Source organism: Lepisma saccharinum, chromosome 8 (assembly GCF_977018435.1).
Source record: "Lepisma saccharinum chromosome 8, izLepSacc3.1, whole genome shotgun sequence".
Classification (NCBI taxonomy): Eukaryota; Metazoa; Arthropoda; class Insecta; order Zygentoma; family Lepismatidae; genus Lepisma; species Lepisma saccharinum.
Genome location: NC_139236.1, coordinates 36,116,488 through 36,133,243, shown reverse-complemented (window position 1 = coordinate 36,133,243; position 16,756 = coordinate 36,116,488). Strand labels below are relative to the sequence as shown.

General features: G+C 38.4%; 1 protein-coding gene across 6 annotated transcripts in view; it reads right to left on the bottom strand.

Annotated features, from left to right (window-relative positions):
* The window catches only part of pds5 (cohesin associated factor B pds5), a 179,246-nt gene that overhangs the window by 44,104 nt on the left and 118,386 nt on the right, over positions 1-16,756 (bottom strand). For all 6 annotated transcript variants that reach the window (XM_083126502.1, XM_083126506.1, XM_083126505.1 and 3 more), the window contains one exon: positions 1,964-2,039. In XM_083126502.1, the coding sequence (XP_082982628.1) occupies positions 1,964-2,039 (76 nt within the window). The remainder of the gene's footprint in view (positions 1-1,963; positions 2,040-16,756) is intronic.

The following is a 16,756-nucleotide window of genomic DNA, read 5'->3' as shown; positions in this document are numbered from 1 at the left end:
GATAATTGTGACCATCTTGCCAAAACTATTTAACATTGGACAAAAATGAGACAAGTATAGTCACTAGTACAATTACGTGCCGAACTGGTAGAAAACAAATGTTACTTCCTTTCTAACCCTTTGAGTGTTTAAAAGAGCATTAGCAGTTAAATGGAGGGACTTAATTGAGTAGTGTAACGTTAGTCTTAATAAACCTAATTAATGCAGATAGTCAGTAATGTTGACAGGAATGCTGTGTTACATGAATGAAAAGACAAGTAATTATTGTTATTTGTTTGAAAATTTGAACGAACGATTGTTTGTGCTAGAATTAAATTCATTGTTATGAACACTCTTTTTGAAACAGTAATTAAGATGCTGGTACGTCATTGTTGTTATCAATTGTAACAAAGCACATTCTTGAATCTCATCAACGTTATAAATAAAATTAGTTACGTTAATTGGACATGAATGTTATTATTGCTTACATCGTAGGAACAAATTCCATTAGTGTAAGGAAACATATTAAACATACTTCTAACCACACTGACTTGTAACTTCCTATGATGGGGTATAATTGATGATTCACGGCCTCATGCACAGCTTCACTTTGCATATTTATGCCTACCCACGTTACAAGTAGTACTACTGATAATGTTTACTTACATGCATCGGGGTGGTAGATGTTCAGTTATCTCCAGCCTGAGAAGTAATCATACAATTCCTGCTGTCTACTACATAACTCCGAGCAAAGCTTGAACCCAATTTAAGCTAAGACATTCATTAGTGTACATATCCAAGTATCATCCATTCTAATTCCTCCCAGCTGCAGAACAAATGTTAATCCTGCAGAGGCCAAACGTGCTTCACTCCTCTGTGTTCTTTCCTATCTCTACGAGTGCCTGTCGTCCCACGTTCAACCATTCACCTTTTACAAACTTCCCGTGTTCCATCAACTTTGAACTCATTATTTCAAGCATAAACCACACTTTTTCTTATTTGTAAGGTGTGTCAAGGATCTTACGATTATGTTTGGTGACTGTACCATAATCCCCCCACATCCACAGTTAATTAATAAAGTGTAAACCAAATGTAACGTTCCTACAGTTTTCACTTTCTTACGTGAATTTCTGAACTCCTGCTGCCTGCAATACGTATCTTCCCTTTAGCCTTGACCCAGAGCAGAATTGAGAAACACTAGTATCCTGCTTATAAGACTAGATTAAATAAGATAAACATACTAATTTTGATCATGCTAATTAACAGTCAAAAATGCAGAATTGGTCAAACAATTAATCTTGTAAAAAAGTATTTAACAAAAGAAATTACGTATCTTGGTTTTGAGAAAACAATTAGCGAGACATCTAGAGAGGATTTCTCAAATTTATAGTAGAGATTGCACCAAACCGTAATTAAATGCCACTTAACGTGAATCTCTGCAATTAAATGGACCCTTCCTTCTCTTCCACCACGTAAGTATACATTGTGAAATGTAAATCTAAAGAGGAATATCGTATGGATAAATATTAACATTAATGTATATACAGCTTTTGAGAATATTTATGGAAGATTATCAAAAATTTCAAAAACATTGCAGTGGAACTTTGATAAAATATTTCTCAGGAGTCTGTAGCTAAGAACTTATAATGTGGGAATGGTGTATAATTCAGGACTGTAAAAATGTCGTTCCACTACATTTCTCCCTTCCACTAATTTTCTATACTGTTAAAAAAAATGGTCCTACCGTGCAACTTGCCTACCAAAATGTTCTTCAACAAAGCCCTTTATTTGCAAATGTTACTCTTTACAATGTTAGATTAACCATAACAATAATCACAACAATGCAAATGAATACTGATGATAATAGAATGGATAAAAGGTCAGCCATGGTCACTTGCTTTCCGTTTTTTAATCAAAACTATAACCTATGGCTTCACGCAGAAGAAAGTTGTCCAAAATCATTAACTTATTTTGTTATACTTACTTATCGTTCTCCTGGCTACTCAAGGCTTCATCTGACAACTGTGCTTCTTCTTTACCACCAGCTTCATCATCCGTACCTGTCAAAGGAAAGGCCAATACTATATGACTCCTCCATCAGATACTTACAATGCAGAAACAAATGTTAAACATACAGAAGTAAATAGAAGAAATCAGCAACACAATAACATTTTGTTTGTCGATTTACATTGTGAAACTAAAAACTTAGCAAACTTCTGTACAAGATGAGATCTGACCAAAAGATATAAAATGTTGAAAGGTATCAAACATTTTGATCTATTCCGTGAAGTAATTATAAATGAATGGGTCTCTAAGGTCATGTTCAACCCAGTTCGGTACATACCGGAAGTGCTTCACATCAGTTCGTAGGTGAGCACGGGGGTAGAGCAACGAATGGGCGAGGTAAGGGCAGAAAGCAATGATGTCAGATCTCTCAGATTTTCTCCCCGCTGGGCATCTTACGGCCTTGCTGAGCTAAAGCTCTGATTCTCTGTCGTCTGCTGGATGGTAGAGGTCTCAACACAGGATGCAGCATTGCAACCCCTTGCAATAGTTTTTTCATTCTGTAGATTTTAACGCATTGACATTCTAAGGGTAAAAAGCGCACTTTGAAATCTTTTAGCTTGTGTTTGTTATCACGGTGTTGTTTTGTTTTTTCATTAATTTCTTGATTTATTCGTGTTGCATTGTTGTTTTATTGTTATATTGTTGTTTTTATTTTCATTAATTATTATTTATTGTTGTGTGTGAGCCTCGAGTGTGTGAAGTGAGCAAGGGGAACAATGGCCTGTATTTCTCCGGAATGCTGCAGAACAAGCAAAAATAAAGCATGGTGAATTAAATGCAGAAACATATGAAAAGTATTTTCAAGAGAAATTACTCCAAATTTACCATCTGCATCAGTCATTGTCCCCTTATCATTCAGTCAGACCGAGAAAAACCCAATAAAATCAAGCACTAAGGTGGAATTTCAGCATTGGTTGTTTTTAAAATGTGTAAACATTTTAATTGCTACTTTTCATTAATCAGATGATGGAACACTCGAAAAAAAATATTCCGTGTTCTCAATTTAATTGAACAAGTTTGTTTAAAGTTCACTTTATTCTATTCTCAGATAAGCTAATCGAGACTAGACTAAAATGGAATCCGAATCATTGTCAATATGACTCCTCTGGGAATCAAACCCTCTACTCGATTACACTGTGTTTTCTTTTTAATTTTTGTACAGAGTTTCTTTCGAATAGCAGTTGTGATCCGAAAATGGCCTGATTCTTACGTTAGTTCACATTAAACTATGCACGTGCACTCCGGTACAGCAAGGCCAGCAGTGGTAGCACACAGCATAACTGTTACAAATTCATTCTTTAACATTTAGTTTCTCATCATTTCTTCTGGGTTGCCTCAACAGAATATCAACCTGCAAGCCTCCAAGGTTCGTCCTTTTCCGATATGGGGCCATCAACACCCTCTTGCGGCATGTTGACAAAACAGCTGCATAGTATCACCCTGGCAATGCCACCAGGAGTCCAAAAATACCCCGGCGACCTTGAAGGATCCAATGGGAGGGAACGTTGTGTGGAGACAAAGTTTGTTTTCAAACCCGTAAGAGCTGGAAGAAAGCCGAGAGTGCCATCGGCTCAGTCTGCTGATGTCCGCAGTGTTGCGAACTGCACGATTAAGTGTCCAAGTGTACTGTATACTGTCAGCGATGTAGCATATCTACCTAGCTAGTTAAAATTTATATTCATAAATAAACTATAAAGTTTCAAAACACAGGAGAAACACAAAAATATGATTGCTGACATACGGATGACATATTCTATGTGAAGATAAATGTTTCCGAGCATTACTGTGATATTAAGACAGCTAACATGTCTATGGACACATATGCCAAATAGAGTTGGTAGAACTTGCTGGCTGCAGTCACACTTTTTCAAGTGCTTTGTGAGGTGAAAAGTTATGGTTTTTCAGGCGGGTGAATTTCTATTTGTTTGCTTCAAAAACTTTAGTGTTGGCATTGTTTACTATTTACTATGGAAAGAACTATGTGGTGCCAAAGTGGATTTGTGAATATTGCAATGTGTAAAAATCTTGAAAATTGTTTCAATCATCTGCGATCGTCTACTGCATTCAATACGTTTGACAACACACCAACTGAAATTCGAAAAAATGAACAACTGCGCCAGGACATTCATCTTTCCCTTAGAGACGTTATGGAAACCTTATCAGGTAGAGTGCTAATTTTTTCATTATAACGTACCATGTAAAGGCAATGAATTCTTTCAGGATCTGCTTCCCCCCAAAAAATTTCACTGCACGCCACTGCATTGAACCACGTTTTTTTTAAATTATAATTAGCATTGCTAATATGTATCATTTAATTAATATATGAGATTGTGCATTTACCAAAAGCATATATTACTTTCTAAACATAGAAATATTGTGATTATTCAGTAGTACAGATGTGACGGAATCAAAGGAAAAAAAAAATTGTTAATTTACAGAATAGAACATTCAAATACTCCTGAGAACTGAATGTAAACAATGAGTGTGAAGCTGTAAGCTATGCAGCAGCCTTTGTCAGTAACCGACTGTTTGTTTCAATTCTAAGGCAACATTTACAGCAATCACCTGGTTTCATGTGACATTAAGTTAAACGTTTGTTTGATGACCACTTTTATGCTCAGATAGGCTAACAGGGACTGGACCTACCGTTTAACGTGCAAGTCAAACCAGTGTGCAATGTGCCTCCACAGTTCATATGTCAATTAAATAAGTCCTTCACTGGTACATGATAGGTACGGGCATGCATATTTCGTTTTTGACAAAAACACGAAATGTGAAATAAGACATTATAATGTTAATTTTTCATGTTTTTTGAAAGGTGTAAGGTGCATTCTGTTACCATGTTTTGTGATGAAATGATTCGAAATGAACTGTAAAATGCAAAATAAAACTCTCAAACACACAATTTACGGTTTATTTACAGATACGACACCTTCAGAGGTCTGAATTATCCTGCAAGTTATGCAAATTAAGGGAAATTGATTATCTTTGCTGTAAATATTTGAGAAACAAAAATGAACTCCTTTACACAGGAACAAACTTAATACTTACTCTGATAACTATATAAATGTGCTATTAAAAGTGAAATGTTAATTTTGTGTAATAAGTGTAATTTTTAAATCAAATTTGTGGCTTTATTCACAATTTTAACAACTATGTCACTTTTTTATGCTGCTTTTTATCCCGAAATATGCACAGTTTTTGTACTGATATTTTGATATTTTATTCACCATAAATATGTGGCTCTAATGATAAGTTAGTTTCAGCTTTCTTTTTAGGATGGCTTCTTGCAACATGGAATTTGTGCATACAGTTGATCTTACATACAATGTGAATATTGTATCTCCTTGTTTTGTTATAAGGATCCATGTTGATGTCAGATCACAGTAGTAACTTCACACTGCAGCAAAAACTGTAAGTTTGTAGAGAAGAAACCTTAATAAAATTCATCATATTTTCATTCTACATAAGGTAATTGGTTTGATGGGAGTGAAAGGGGAAAACAATCTACTCTTATAACCTTATTCCACATAATTCTTTCTTGGGCGATTGATTTTGCCACCCTTCTAGTTGCTTCTTCAGACACGTGGCATATGAGATACATAGAGGTACATAATTTTGGTAAATAAAAAAGCAAAATTTCGGTACAAAAACAGAGTCAATTTCGGGTTCAAAAGCGGTAAATAAAATTTTGGTGTTTTAGCGGTGAGAAATCGGATGAAAAGTGGTATGTAAAAAGAAATTTTGGTTTTAAAATTGTGAATATAATCTTAAATTTGATTAAAAAAACTATACTTACTACACAATTAACATTTCACTTCTAATAGCACATTTATGTAGTTATCAGGGTATTAAGTTTATTTCTGTGTAAAGGACCCCATTTCTCCTTCTCCAATACAGCGGAATTAATCAATTTTCCGTGAATTGCATAACTTACAGGATAATTGAGACCTCAGAAGGTGTCGTGTCGGTAAATAAATCTTAAATTTCGTGTTTAAGAGTTTATTTCGCATTTTGCAGTTAATTTTGCATTATTTCGTGACAAAACATGGTAGCAAAATGAATCTGACACCTTTCAAAAACATGAAAAATTAACACTAGAATATGTGTTTTGACATTTCCTTTTTTCGTCAGTCACGTGAACCCATATGGAACTGAACCAGTAATATGATTTTTGGAAATGTACCTCTGTACCTCCAATGCAAAGGACAGTATTTCTACCACGAAGGAAACCTATCAGTTCTCCAACATTCTAATGAACATATTAGAATCACATATTGTAAAATCCCTCCCCATTCATGGTTATTCGCTGTAGGCAGTATTCAGATGATATCCCTAGAGGAACCGTGAACAACTGTAGGATGGTACATGCTTCTTCAACTGATAACACCCCACCAGATCCATTTTATGGTGGAGAAAGAAATACAGGGGGTATTTAACTACCTTGACATCAACTCTACAGAAAACTTAACCAAGGATTATATCGGAATGTATCTATCAGATAGACAGGTAATTATCCTAACCCAGCCATGATTCAGGTTCAAAGGTTCATAAAACCCAATGAGTGACCATTGTCTTTTCTAGTTGTTAAGTTCCTAAATCTTACTTGTACCTTTCGCACTGCCAAGCGTTAACTCGTCATGTTAATGACGAATGCTCTCATCATCGAGGATGAATGATGAATAAGCTACATCACCCCTTGATTAATTGGTTAACATTCTTGGTAAGATCCCACGAACTTCACAGTACGTTACGTGGTAGAGGTGCTGGGATTTTCATTTACTTCACCAGGAAGTAAATGAAAATTGAAAGGATAGGTTCATCACAGTTCGTTACGTGGTGGAGTGCTTCGGCTTCTCATCCATTTCTTCGAAAATGCGATGAGAAAATAGTTCGTTACGTATAATCTTATGGATTGATACGATATACAAGGGTCGTTCAAGGTTGACCGGGACTTTTATTTCTAGACAGGAAATATACATACATAGAAGCACCAAACTATGTCAGTTTTTCAAAGTATACCCCCTGAACATGCAGACACCGTTGCCGTCGTTGTGGAAGTTCCTTGATGCCTTTGGTGTAGAAAGAAGTAGGTTGGTGTCGTAACCACTGCAGGACAGCGTTCTTGAGTTCCTCATCTGTCTGGAAGTGCGTCTCGCCCAAATGCTCTTTAAGTGCCACAAACAAGTGGAAATCACTGAGGCATAAATCTGGACTGTGTGGTAAAATCTCCCAGTGCACGCTGGCCAGTGTTGTTTGAGTCAAATGGACCGTGTGGGGCCTGGCATTGTCATGGAGAAGAATGACGTGTTTCTACAACATTCCAGGTCTTTTCTTCCGAACAGCCCCACGTACAGCACCGTGAAGCAGTGTTGAGTAATACTTGGCATTAATTGTGGCACCCTTCTCCACAAAATCCACATGGATAACACCTTTCATGTTCCAGAAGACTGTTCCCAAAATCTTACCGGCAGACGGCAGCGCTTTTCTTTTCTTGGGTAGAGGGGAACTTTTATGACACCATTCGTACACTCTTGCCCGTGACAGTGTTTGTTCACCATGCTGTGCTTGCAGTCTACGCCAAATTTGAGCAGGTTTCACCTTCTCCTTCACGAGAAATTTCATTATACACCGCTGTTCCACAGCAACAGATACACTACTTGCCACCATCTTTGTTTACACTACTGCGCATGCGCCAAATGTGTCGCAAAGGATCATGGTTACTCGCAAGGAATCATGGTCTGTCCTGCCCTAGTAATGCAGCGCTACATTGATTCATTAATATTTTACGCATGAAAGTCCTGGTCAACCTTGAACGACCCTTGTATATGAGGATAACCCAGCCCCATAAGCCATGGCGAACGCGGAGATCACTAAGAGGATACGGAAGTTGCTATACGACATTTCCGTTGGAGACGGAAGTTGCTAGCGCCATCTAACCACTTGGACGAAAACTAACAGCCCTGTCGAGGTTGCCATTAGTCCATGATCAGAGGCTAACTCCTAAAACGATTGTATAAATTTAAGGGATGTACATTATAAAGTATATTTGTATTCAATTTATGTAGTACTGCGTTACGTCGTACATATTCAAGCAGTTGAAACTTTTAATGAACTGTTGTAAAGATTTTAGACTCTAATAGAAAATTGTGACGCATTTCACTATTCTCAAAGTTGGTTATTGACCAACCTATGGTAACGCATCGTGGATCAAGTTTTTATTATAAGTACATTTCGATTTAGTGGATTCATTGTGGAGAATTTGAAAGCTTCCGTGATTTTCCTTATGCCATTCCTGGAATGTTTAGGAATTCAGTGATAATTGGTTTTGTGATTAAGCCTGGTGCTGTGAAAGATGTGTTCAACATGTTTTATGTCTTATGTCAAGCATAGTATAGAATAGGCTAGGAATTTGGTATTCGTGTTTAACGTAGATATCTCATTACAAAACTTTCACATGTGTCGTTTACCTTCTATATTGATTAAATACCATCCTCTAAGAAGTCTCAAGACACACAGGTTGAGTTTGATCGTCCTAAGCAAAGGTAGAAACTCTACATATTTTATGTGTGTGTGTAATTTAAATTCGTGTAGAATTAGTTTTAGTTGGAAAATAAATCTTTCTTGTATCCTACAACTGAGTTTTGGCTGCATTCGTGAATAGTTCTTGTTTTAAAGGAAAACCTAGACATATTTACAACATTTTGGAATAGTAAATGATTTTTAATTAATGCCAGTAAGAAGAAGACAATGTGCAAGTTCAACGGTGACGAATCAAATACAAAGAACATATATACAGGGGGGTCCACCCATATCTTCTGACAAAATTGACTTGTGGGTACAATTTTTGGCACTGAGAGAGAGTTATGTTAGATGTTCAATGACCACCAGCAACTACTTCTAAACGACTCCGATGGCGCCGAACTGCAGACCATACTACGGCCGTCAGTGTATCTGGCGTAATGACAGCACATGATGCTACTATTTTTTTACGTAGCTCATTGAGTGTAGTTGGTTCTTGTCGATACAAGTCATCCTTGACAGTCCCCAACAGGTAGAAGTCCAGTTGTGTCAAATCAGGGGACCTAAATGGGTACTCAATATCACCGCGTCAACCTATCCACCGTCCGGGTAGTGTCATCCAGGTATGACCTGACATCGCAATGGTAGTGAGGCGGGGCTCTATCTTGCTGCAGGTAAAACATTTCATCGCCAAACAGGGTTCGGATGGCAGGCAAAAGCATTTCAAGATACACCTCACCGGTTACGGTACCCTCGAAGAGGACGGGACCAATCAAACCATGCGATGACAGACCACACCACACGTTAAGCCCCGGTAGATTCACTGCCTTTCCAACATAAACATAAGGATTGACGGGCAACCAGTATACACAATTGGGGTGGTTTACAGTATCGTTAAGTTTGAATTGCGCCTCGTCAGACCATACAACTGTCCCTGCATGGGGATGGGGATCCTCGCGACCCATGTGCTCAAACCATTCACAGTATTCGACCCTACGATCCGGATCGTCCTCGTTGATCGCATGTATCAGTCTTGGAATGTACACTTTCCACTGTGCACCCTTCAGAATGCGTCTTACGCTGGACCGGCTCAGTCCAATTTTGCACGCTCCCTGGTTCACTGATTTTTGCTGTGATCGGGTGAAATATTGCAAAACCGCAGCACTGGACTCTGGACTTGTAGCTGTTTGTGGTCGGCCGGATCTTGCCTTGTGCACATCATGAACAGTTCCGTCAGATTCAAACTTATCACGAATACGGGCTATTGTTCGACGTGTTGGAGGCCATGTTCCAAACTCATTCTGCCACTGCCATTGAACATCTTGAATGTTCTCGTACTTCCAGAACCATTTCAATACAGCCTTTCATTCCACAAATGATAACCGTACCGCAGCCATTGTTGCTACTCTACTGTCTCCCGCTGTACTGGTGTGATCGCTCCAACACCCGCGCATGCACGGCGCAAATTGCCAGCACCGCCTACCCACTACAAATTAAACAGTTACACTACACGTCCACATGAGATTAGTATGTGTAAGTCTGTTTGTTTCGAAATTATTGCATTACAAACAGTGAGTACATTTTTTTGGAACGTTACAAATTCTTACAGTTTGACATTATGTGGCTAATTCTTCCTCTATAATTGCATACGATGAATTTTCATTATAACTCCACAGTACAATATTTTTTTTTGGTAAATGTGCTGCGTTACAGGTAGTTTGTTATTTTAGTTACCAGATGTATAAGTTTAAATCTGCTGTTTTGTAGTCAGAAAAACACATGGTTTGTTCATAGAAAGCAACAAGAAATTTATTCAAAGTACTTGCCCTCGCGAGCCACACATTTTGCCCACCTCTCGGGCAATTTGTGGATACCACGCCAAAAAAGTCCTTCTCTTTCGAGGCAAACAACTCAACAAGCCATTTTCGGACGTCTGCATATGAATCGAAGTGCTGCTCAGCGAGGGCGTGGCCCATCGACGAAAACAGATGGTAGTCGGTGGGGCCAGGTCTGGTGAATAGGCAGGATTGGGTAGCACCTCCCAGTTGCATGTATCCAAGTAGTTTTGGACCAGTCTTGACGTGTGCGATGGGGCGTTGTCGTGGAGGAAAATCAGCTTGTCATGTCTTTGTTGATAATCCGGCCTTTTGTCACACAGAGCATGATGCAATTTGATCAGTTGTTGGTGGTAGCGGTGGGCAGTGACAGTTTCACCAGGTTTCAACAGCTCAAAGTCGACAATACCCTGATGATCCCACCAAACACACAGCATCGTCTTCCGGCCGAAGCAATTTGGTCTCGAGGAAGATGTTGATGGTTGGCCGGGATCAACCCACGATTTCTTGCGTTTAGGATTCTCGAAATATATCCACTTTTCATCGCCAGTCACAATCCGATACAGGAAAGACTTTCTTTTTTGTCTGGCAAGCAAGATTTCGCATGTGTTTTGGCGTCTCTCCAGCTGCCGATTGGTCAATTCATGCGGCACCCATTTTCCGATCTTTTGAACCTTTCCCATGGCACGTAGACGCATGGAAATGGCTGCTTGAGTAACACCCAATTGCTCGGCAAGCATCTTTTGCGTTTGGGTATCGTCCTCGTCCAAAAGAGCCTCCAATTGACAGTCCTCAACCTTCCTGGGCCGATTTTCACGCTTCTTGTCGCTCAGGTCAAAATTGCCATCTTTGAACCGACGAAACCAATCCCTGCACGTTGTTTCCGATACAGCACTGTCACCATAGGCCTCCACAAGCATTCGATGCGATTCGGCAGCCGATTTCTTCAAATTGAAGCAGAAAAGCACGTGCTGACGATGTGCACTGATTCGTGTTGGCAGATGTCCAATTCATACAAACACCAGGTATGGCGTGCCCATGGTAGCTTCATATGCTCACTAACGCCATCTATGAGCAAACAGCAGATTTAAGCTTATACACCTGGTATATTATATTTCCGTTCTATTATTTTTCATCTCATTGCATATCACGTGGATTGCAAAAATCATTAAACTCCTAGGTAAATAATAGAAAAATCCTGAAATCAATTACAATAATGAACCATCAAGTAAGATGTAAGTGTAAGAATTAAAATGTTGTTTCTTGTCTTGAATTTTACGAAAACCAGAATATGAGCCAATATCATATATGTTTAGTAAATGTATAAGAAATTAGAATATTTTTCTAGATATTTCCTTTGGACAATCCAAGACTAGAGTCGTTTTCACGTTCAGAAGACACAATGGGCTCTTATGGTCAATGCTTTTCTTATGGGAAATACGAGCGCGCTGTTGTCAAATTTCTGGATTTACAAATTTAGCTTAAGTAAAATCGGTACCTGCAGTTTTGCAGGAAATTTTGTAGAGAATACGATGGTGAACACAAAAAACTGGTAACTTGCTTACATAATTTTAGATAAATTAAAAACGCAAATTTTCTGTGAAAACACAATTCTTACATTGTTTTCATTCCTAACGTTGAAACATGCCGTAAAATTGAAGCTTTCATTATGAAAAAAATTGACACTGTTTTTTAATTGTCATAGGTGACGGTGGTACTCAGAATTTATCAATACTTTAAAGCATATTAGCATTAAAAAATATTCAAATAAAGTATGTGGAGATTTTTTATATTCGTGCAGTAGAAAATGTCGTCGCTGGCCATTTTTTGTTCTGTAATTCCAAGTAAAAACTTCCAGCGACAAAGTTGTGGAGAAAATAATGAAATTATTTTTTATAACCACTCAAAGGTTCCCAGAAATATTACTTCCATGCATTTGGAGTTTCTTTTTAACCCGAACCGCGCGCGAAGTAAGGGGACGTTGTCTGGCCATCTTGAGCTGACTCACCGCAGCATTCCGGCTAATCACCACCAAGTTTTCAAGTTATTTTATTTCCATTCAGTAAAAATATGAACTTCATGATGTTTGTTATAATAGAATTGAAATTACTTAAATTTAATAATTGACAATTATTTCCAATGCTGCTGTTGTGATCAACATTAGTGCTGTCGCAAATACACGTTGTTTTCGTTTACATTACTGTCGACATTAATACTGAAATGAAGATCACCTTTCAGTTTCCAACGTACACATAAATTCATAGACACCATATTAAAGGCTTTCCAACACGTAACAAAATATGGGGCTTCAAGATAGAAATATGACATGCCTTGCTTGAGTCATTCACGTCTTATCAGTTCACGTGGGCCATAACTCATTTGTTTGTTTGGGTTGCAACTTAATCTAACCCATGTGCCAGGTTCACCTTACTTGAGTGAGAGATCTGCTTTGGTATGTTTAGACTTTTTCCCTCTCTCGAAAAAGTGTTTTCAGCTGTGTGATCGCTCAGTGATTTTTACTTTTTTAAGTGATTTCTGAAGTGTCATATTCGTGCATTACACTCGCGTGTGTAATGATCATAGTAAAAGGGTAACTGTAACGTTCACAGTATAATATTAATATTAATAATTACATATAATTATCATTATATATATAAAATACGTAACACCTTCATTGTGAAGGAAGGTCATCATTTCCCGGCGACATGAGCTAGCGCTGTATTGGCAACACTGTGCGGTTTCTCCATAAGCGCCGTTGTGTCTTCTGAACGTGAAAACGACTCTAGACTCCACAATTTTAATTATTCCTTTTTTAAATTTATTACATTCCAATGAAAAAAGTCGATTTGCTTTCCAAGTATCGAGCTCAAACATCAATATGCATATTAATCGATAGTTCCTCACTGTTCGAGTACGTTGTCTTCCCCCGCTAGATGGCATTTGACAAAAAAAAATTATATGAGAGCTTGTAAGAATAGATCTTTTTAAAACAAGACGTTCATATGAAGTATGCAAACTTATTACAATAGTTGTGCTGCAATATCTATTGAATATTTCATGCTGCAGGTGACAGTATGCATGAAAACATAGTTTTCTAAAATTTTGCATATTTTCAGTTTTTTTTCCTTTTTCCAAAAATTGGGGCATGGGCATTACATGTCCTCAAGGAGTGGTCTTTTGTCGTGCATTCCTGCAACTTTAGTTCATCCAGCATCCATAGGGATGACATAAGAAGCAATTTTCCGAAAGGTTTTTTTTTTTTTTTTTTTTTGTAAAGTGGCAATACTGCTTTGTTTAGCCATTGCTATAATTTTTCCCCCAAGAAGTATCAGCCTATTTTCAATGCAACTTTGCATGGTTGTAGGAATGTACCACTGCTACATACTAGATTTTTTTCACTCACTTTGGTCTATTGTGGTGGCCACAGGTGTATGCTAAATACAATCTTTTGTGTAAAGTTCAATTTTCTTCTTCTTCCTTTTTTTTACTTTGCTTTGAAAAGTACATGATTGAGTGAGAAGTCCCATCCTGAGGCGCTATACACGTGGACGTGACACCATTTGCTAAAGGTTAAAGTGGAATCTTAGCCACTGCACAATGTGTCTCCACTGTGAATCAAACCCAGTGATAGGAAAATTATGCTTATTTGTATGTTCAATAAAAGTTACTGCCAAAGATTATTTTGTACTAGTGCATTTCAAAACTTGGAGTGTGTGGGATGTTACAGGAGTGCACAATGTGTATGGGGGAGGGGTGAGGATAACAATGGAGTGAGGGGTGGGGATTGGGAATGTTACCGGGTGGCCTTGATCAGTCCAGGGGGTGTGGCTGCACTCATGGCTGATATGTAGGCCCTCTCCCATCTTTTACGTATTGACGTGTTGGTGGATTGGGATAAGGGATGGATGATCGCTAACTGGAAGTAGTCGTTAAGGAGATATTGTGGTAGTTAGTATGCATGACAACAGTGAAGTCCAGGTTTTGGGTGGAGGAGCAGTGGTTGATGAGGAAGTTGAGGCCTGTGGATGTTTCTCTTTGGTAGAAGCCACCACAGATGTTGCAGGTAAGAATATAAACTGCGTTTGTTAGAACCTGTCCCGTTTCCCGTGCTAGGGATCGCTCGACAGTTTCGGTGCCAATGACAAACGAGGAAAAAATTGTCTGCTGGACAGCGAGGAGCGAATGGAAGCCAGAAGAGAGGCGCTTACGTAGACGCTGTTGCCATGTTGCGTATTTTAATTGGCTGCCTGGCTTTGACTTTCCCCAGCACCAAGAAAAGCCAGCCATCAGCTAGCGCGGGAACCGGGACAGGTTCTAACAAACGCGGTATAGATGAGGTTGGAGGTTTCCCACACCTTACATTGCGCTCCCTCCAACATCCCACCCACACCACTCGTTTTCGACAAGCCTGGCTTAAGAACACATTTTTTTGTAACTTCTACAACTTTGATTCTGGACCTGGCAACCCTGCAGGTCCCACTATCCTTTTCACCATGTCTCTTACTTTGCTTCTACACCTAGGGGTAGCACCAGGGGGGTACGAAGGGGTGCTTGTGCACTCCTTAATTTTTTTCTGCACCCCCTATCCTAAACCTATATTCTACCAAAAATATTACCTCTTACAGTGTTATAATATGCCATGTCATTGTCATATTGAGGACCAAATGTTAGGTACTGAAGTGAGACTGCTGTTATTATTTACAACAGGCAAGCATTGATCCTACTCTCAAAGAGATTTCTCATTTATTTTCCTGTACTGGCGGCAGTCTATAAAGATCAGCAGCTTTTGTCTTCATTTCTTCAGAATTATTGTTAAGAATTGTTTCTTCGTGTGTTTCAAGTATTCTGTTTGTAATTTTCGATAAATGTCTATAGCTCATTGTCAGTGGTTGTTATGTTTTCCTTTGCACTGTTGATACACGGTTTTGTTGTCTGCCTACTTGCTTCTCCTCTTTTCTTCAAGTCGCATTGGAACAAACATTTCAGTTGCTTTCAAGTATCATCAGGTCGTTCTTGGGAAATTATTTAATGAGAGTTGTATCGTACGGTAGTTTCCTTGTTAATTCATTCCATTTGTTCTAGAAAATGTACCATTTCAGACTTTTTCAAAGATAGATTGTTACAAAGAGGCCAAAAATTCACGAAGGAATGTTATAGTTCATTCTTGGGGACAGTGTGGCCCAAGGGATTTTAACTAAAAAAGTGTGCACTGAGTTTTATCCCGACACCACAGCATCTGGGCAGGTGGAAGCTAGGGTATGTATACGTAAAACGAACGCATGTGAAAACAGGGGTAACAAAGCAACGGAACATTTTCAGAAAAGTGAAGCAGTCCAAAAAAAAGGTGCATTGATAATTACATGAAAGTGACTTCATGATTTCGTATTTATTGAGTAATTTTCCTTTTCAAATTGCAGAACTTTAGGTTGCATAGTAGCGATTTATTTCTTTTATCCAATGCACACAAACTGAACACTTAGCAATTTGTTGTCACCTGTACAACGTATTTGACATTTGATTAATAACTGAATTTTGTACCACAATTGGTTGTCTGGTAATGAAGGGATCCCAGGTTTGATACCCAGTGGAGGCACAGTGTGGTTCATATCTCCCTTTAAACTGTAGGTCCAGTCCCAATTAGCATATATGTGCATAAATGGACTTAAAATAATGGATGTCAATCTAAAATTGTAGCCTACATCTCAGTCACGGTTATCTATGGTAATTTCTGTAAGACCTTTGCAGGAACATGGTAGCTTCAAACTTAGAGAGAGTGAGATACACGATTAGGGAGGAAAATATACCTCGACCCCTCTCTGTGGAAAAATGCCTTGCTTGCCTCTCCATGGAAAAATCTCTCAGTCGTCCGTATGTGTCATTGGCCTTCCTTCAACAAACTGTTCTTTTCAAATTTCCAATCATCGTTGTTGTGCTAAACTCAGGCAAAAAGAAAGCAAGTCGTTATCTTTAGTTTCATTAGCATATTATCATAAGATGCCTACTACTAAAACTTGATTGATATTTGATTTAGGGACTAAAACATGCATGCATATTTAATGTCTTCTTTTTTGTCAACGTTGCACCTGCTCAGCACCCCTAGATAATTAATCCTGGGGCGCCGCTGATGAAGATGCGGCTTGCGGCAGCAAAAATTTAAGTGTTTCCTCTTTTACTTGTTATATAGCAGGAGTGGCTTTCTTAACCTGAACCTTCTCAGGATAGTAAGTTTTCAGGCTTGTACTTTCCAAGCATGCAGACATGTACAAAAACTTGTTTGAGAGCAACTATTTACCGTAGTGAGTATAAAAAATAAAAAAAAGTTAAAAAACTTACGTGAGTGAGTATAAAAGTTT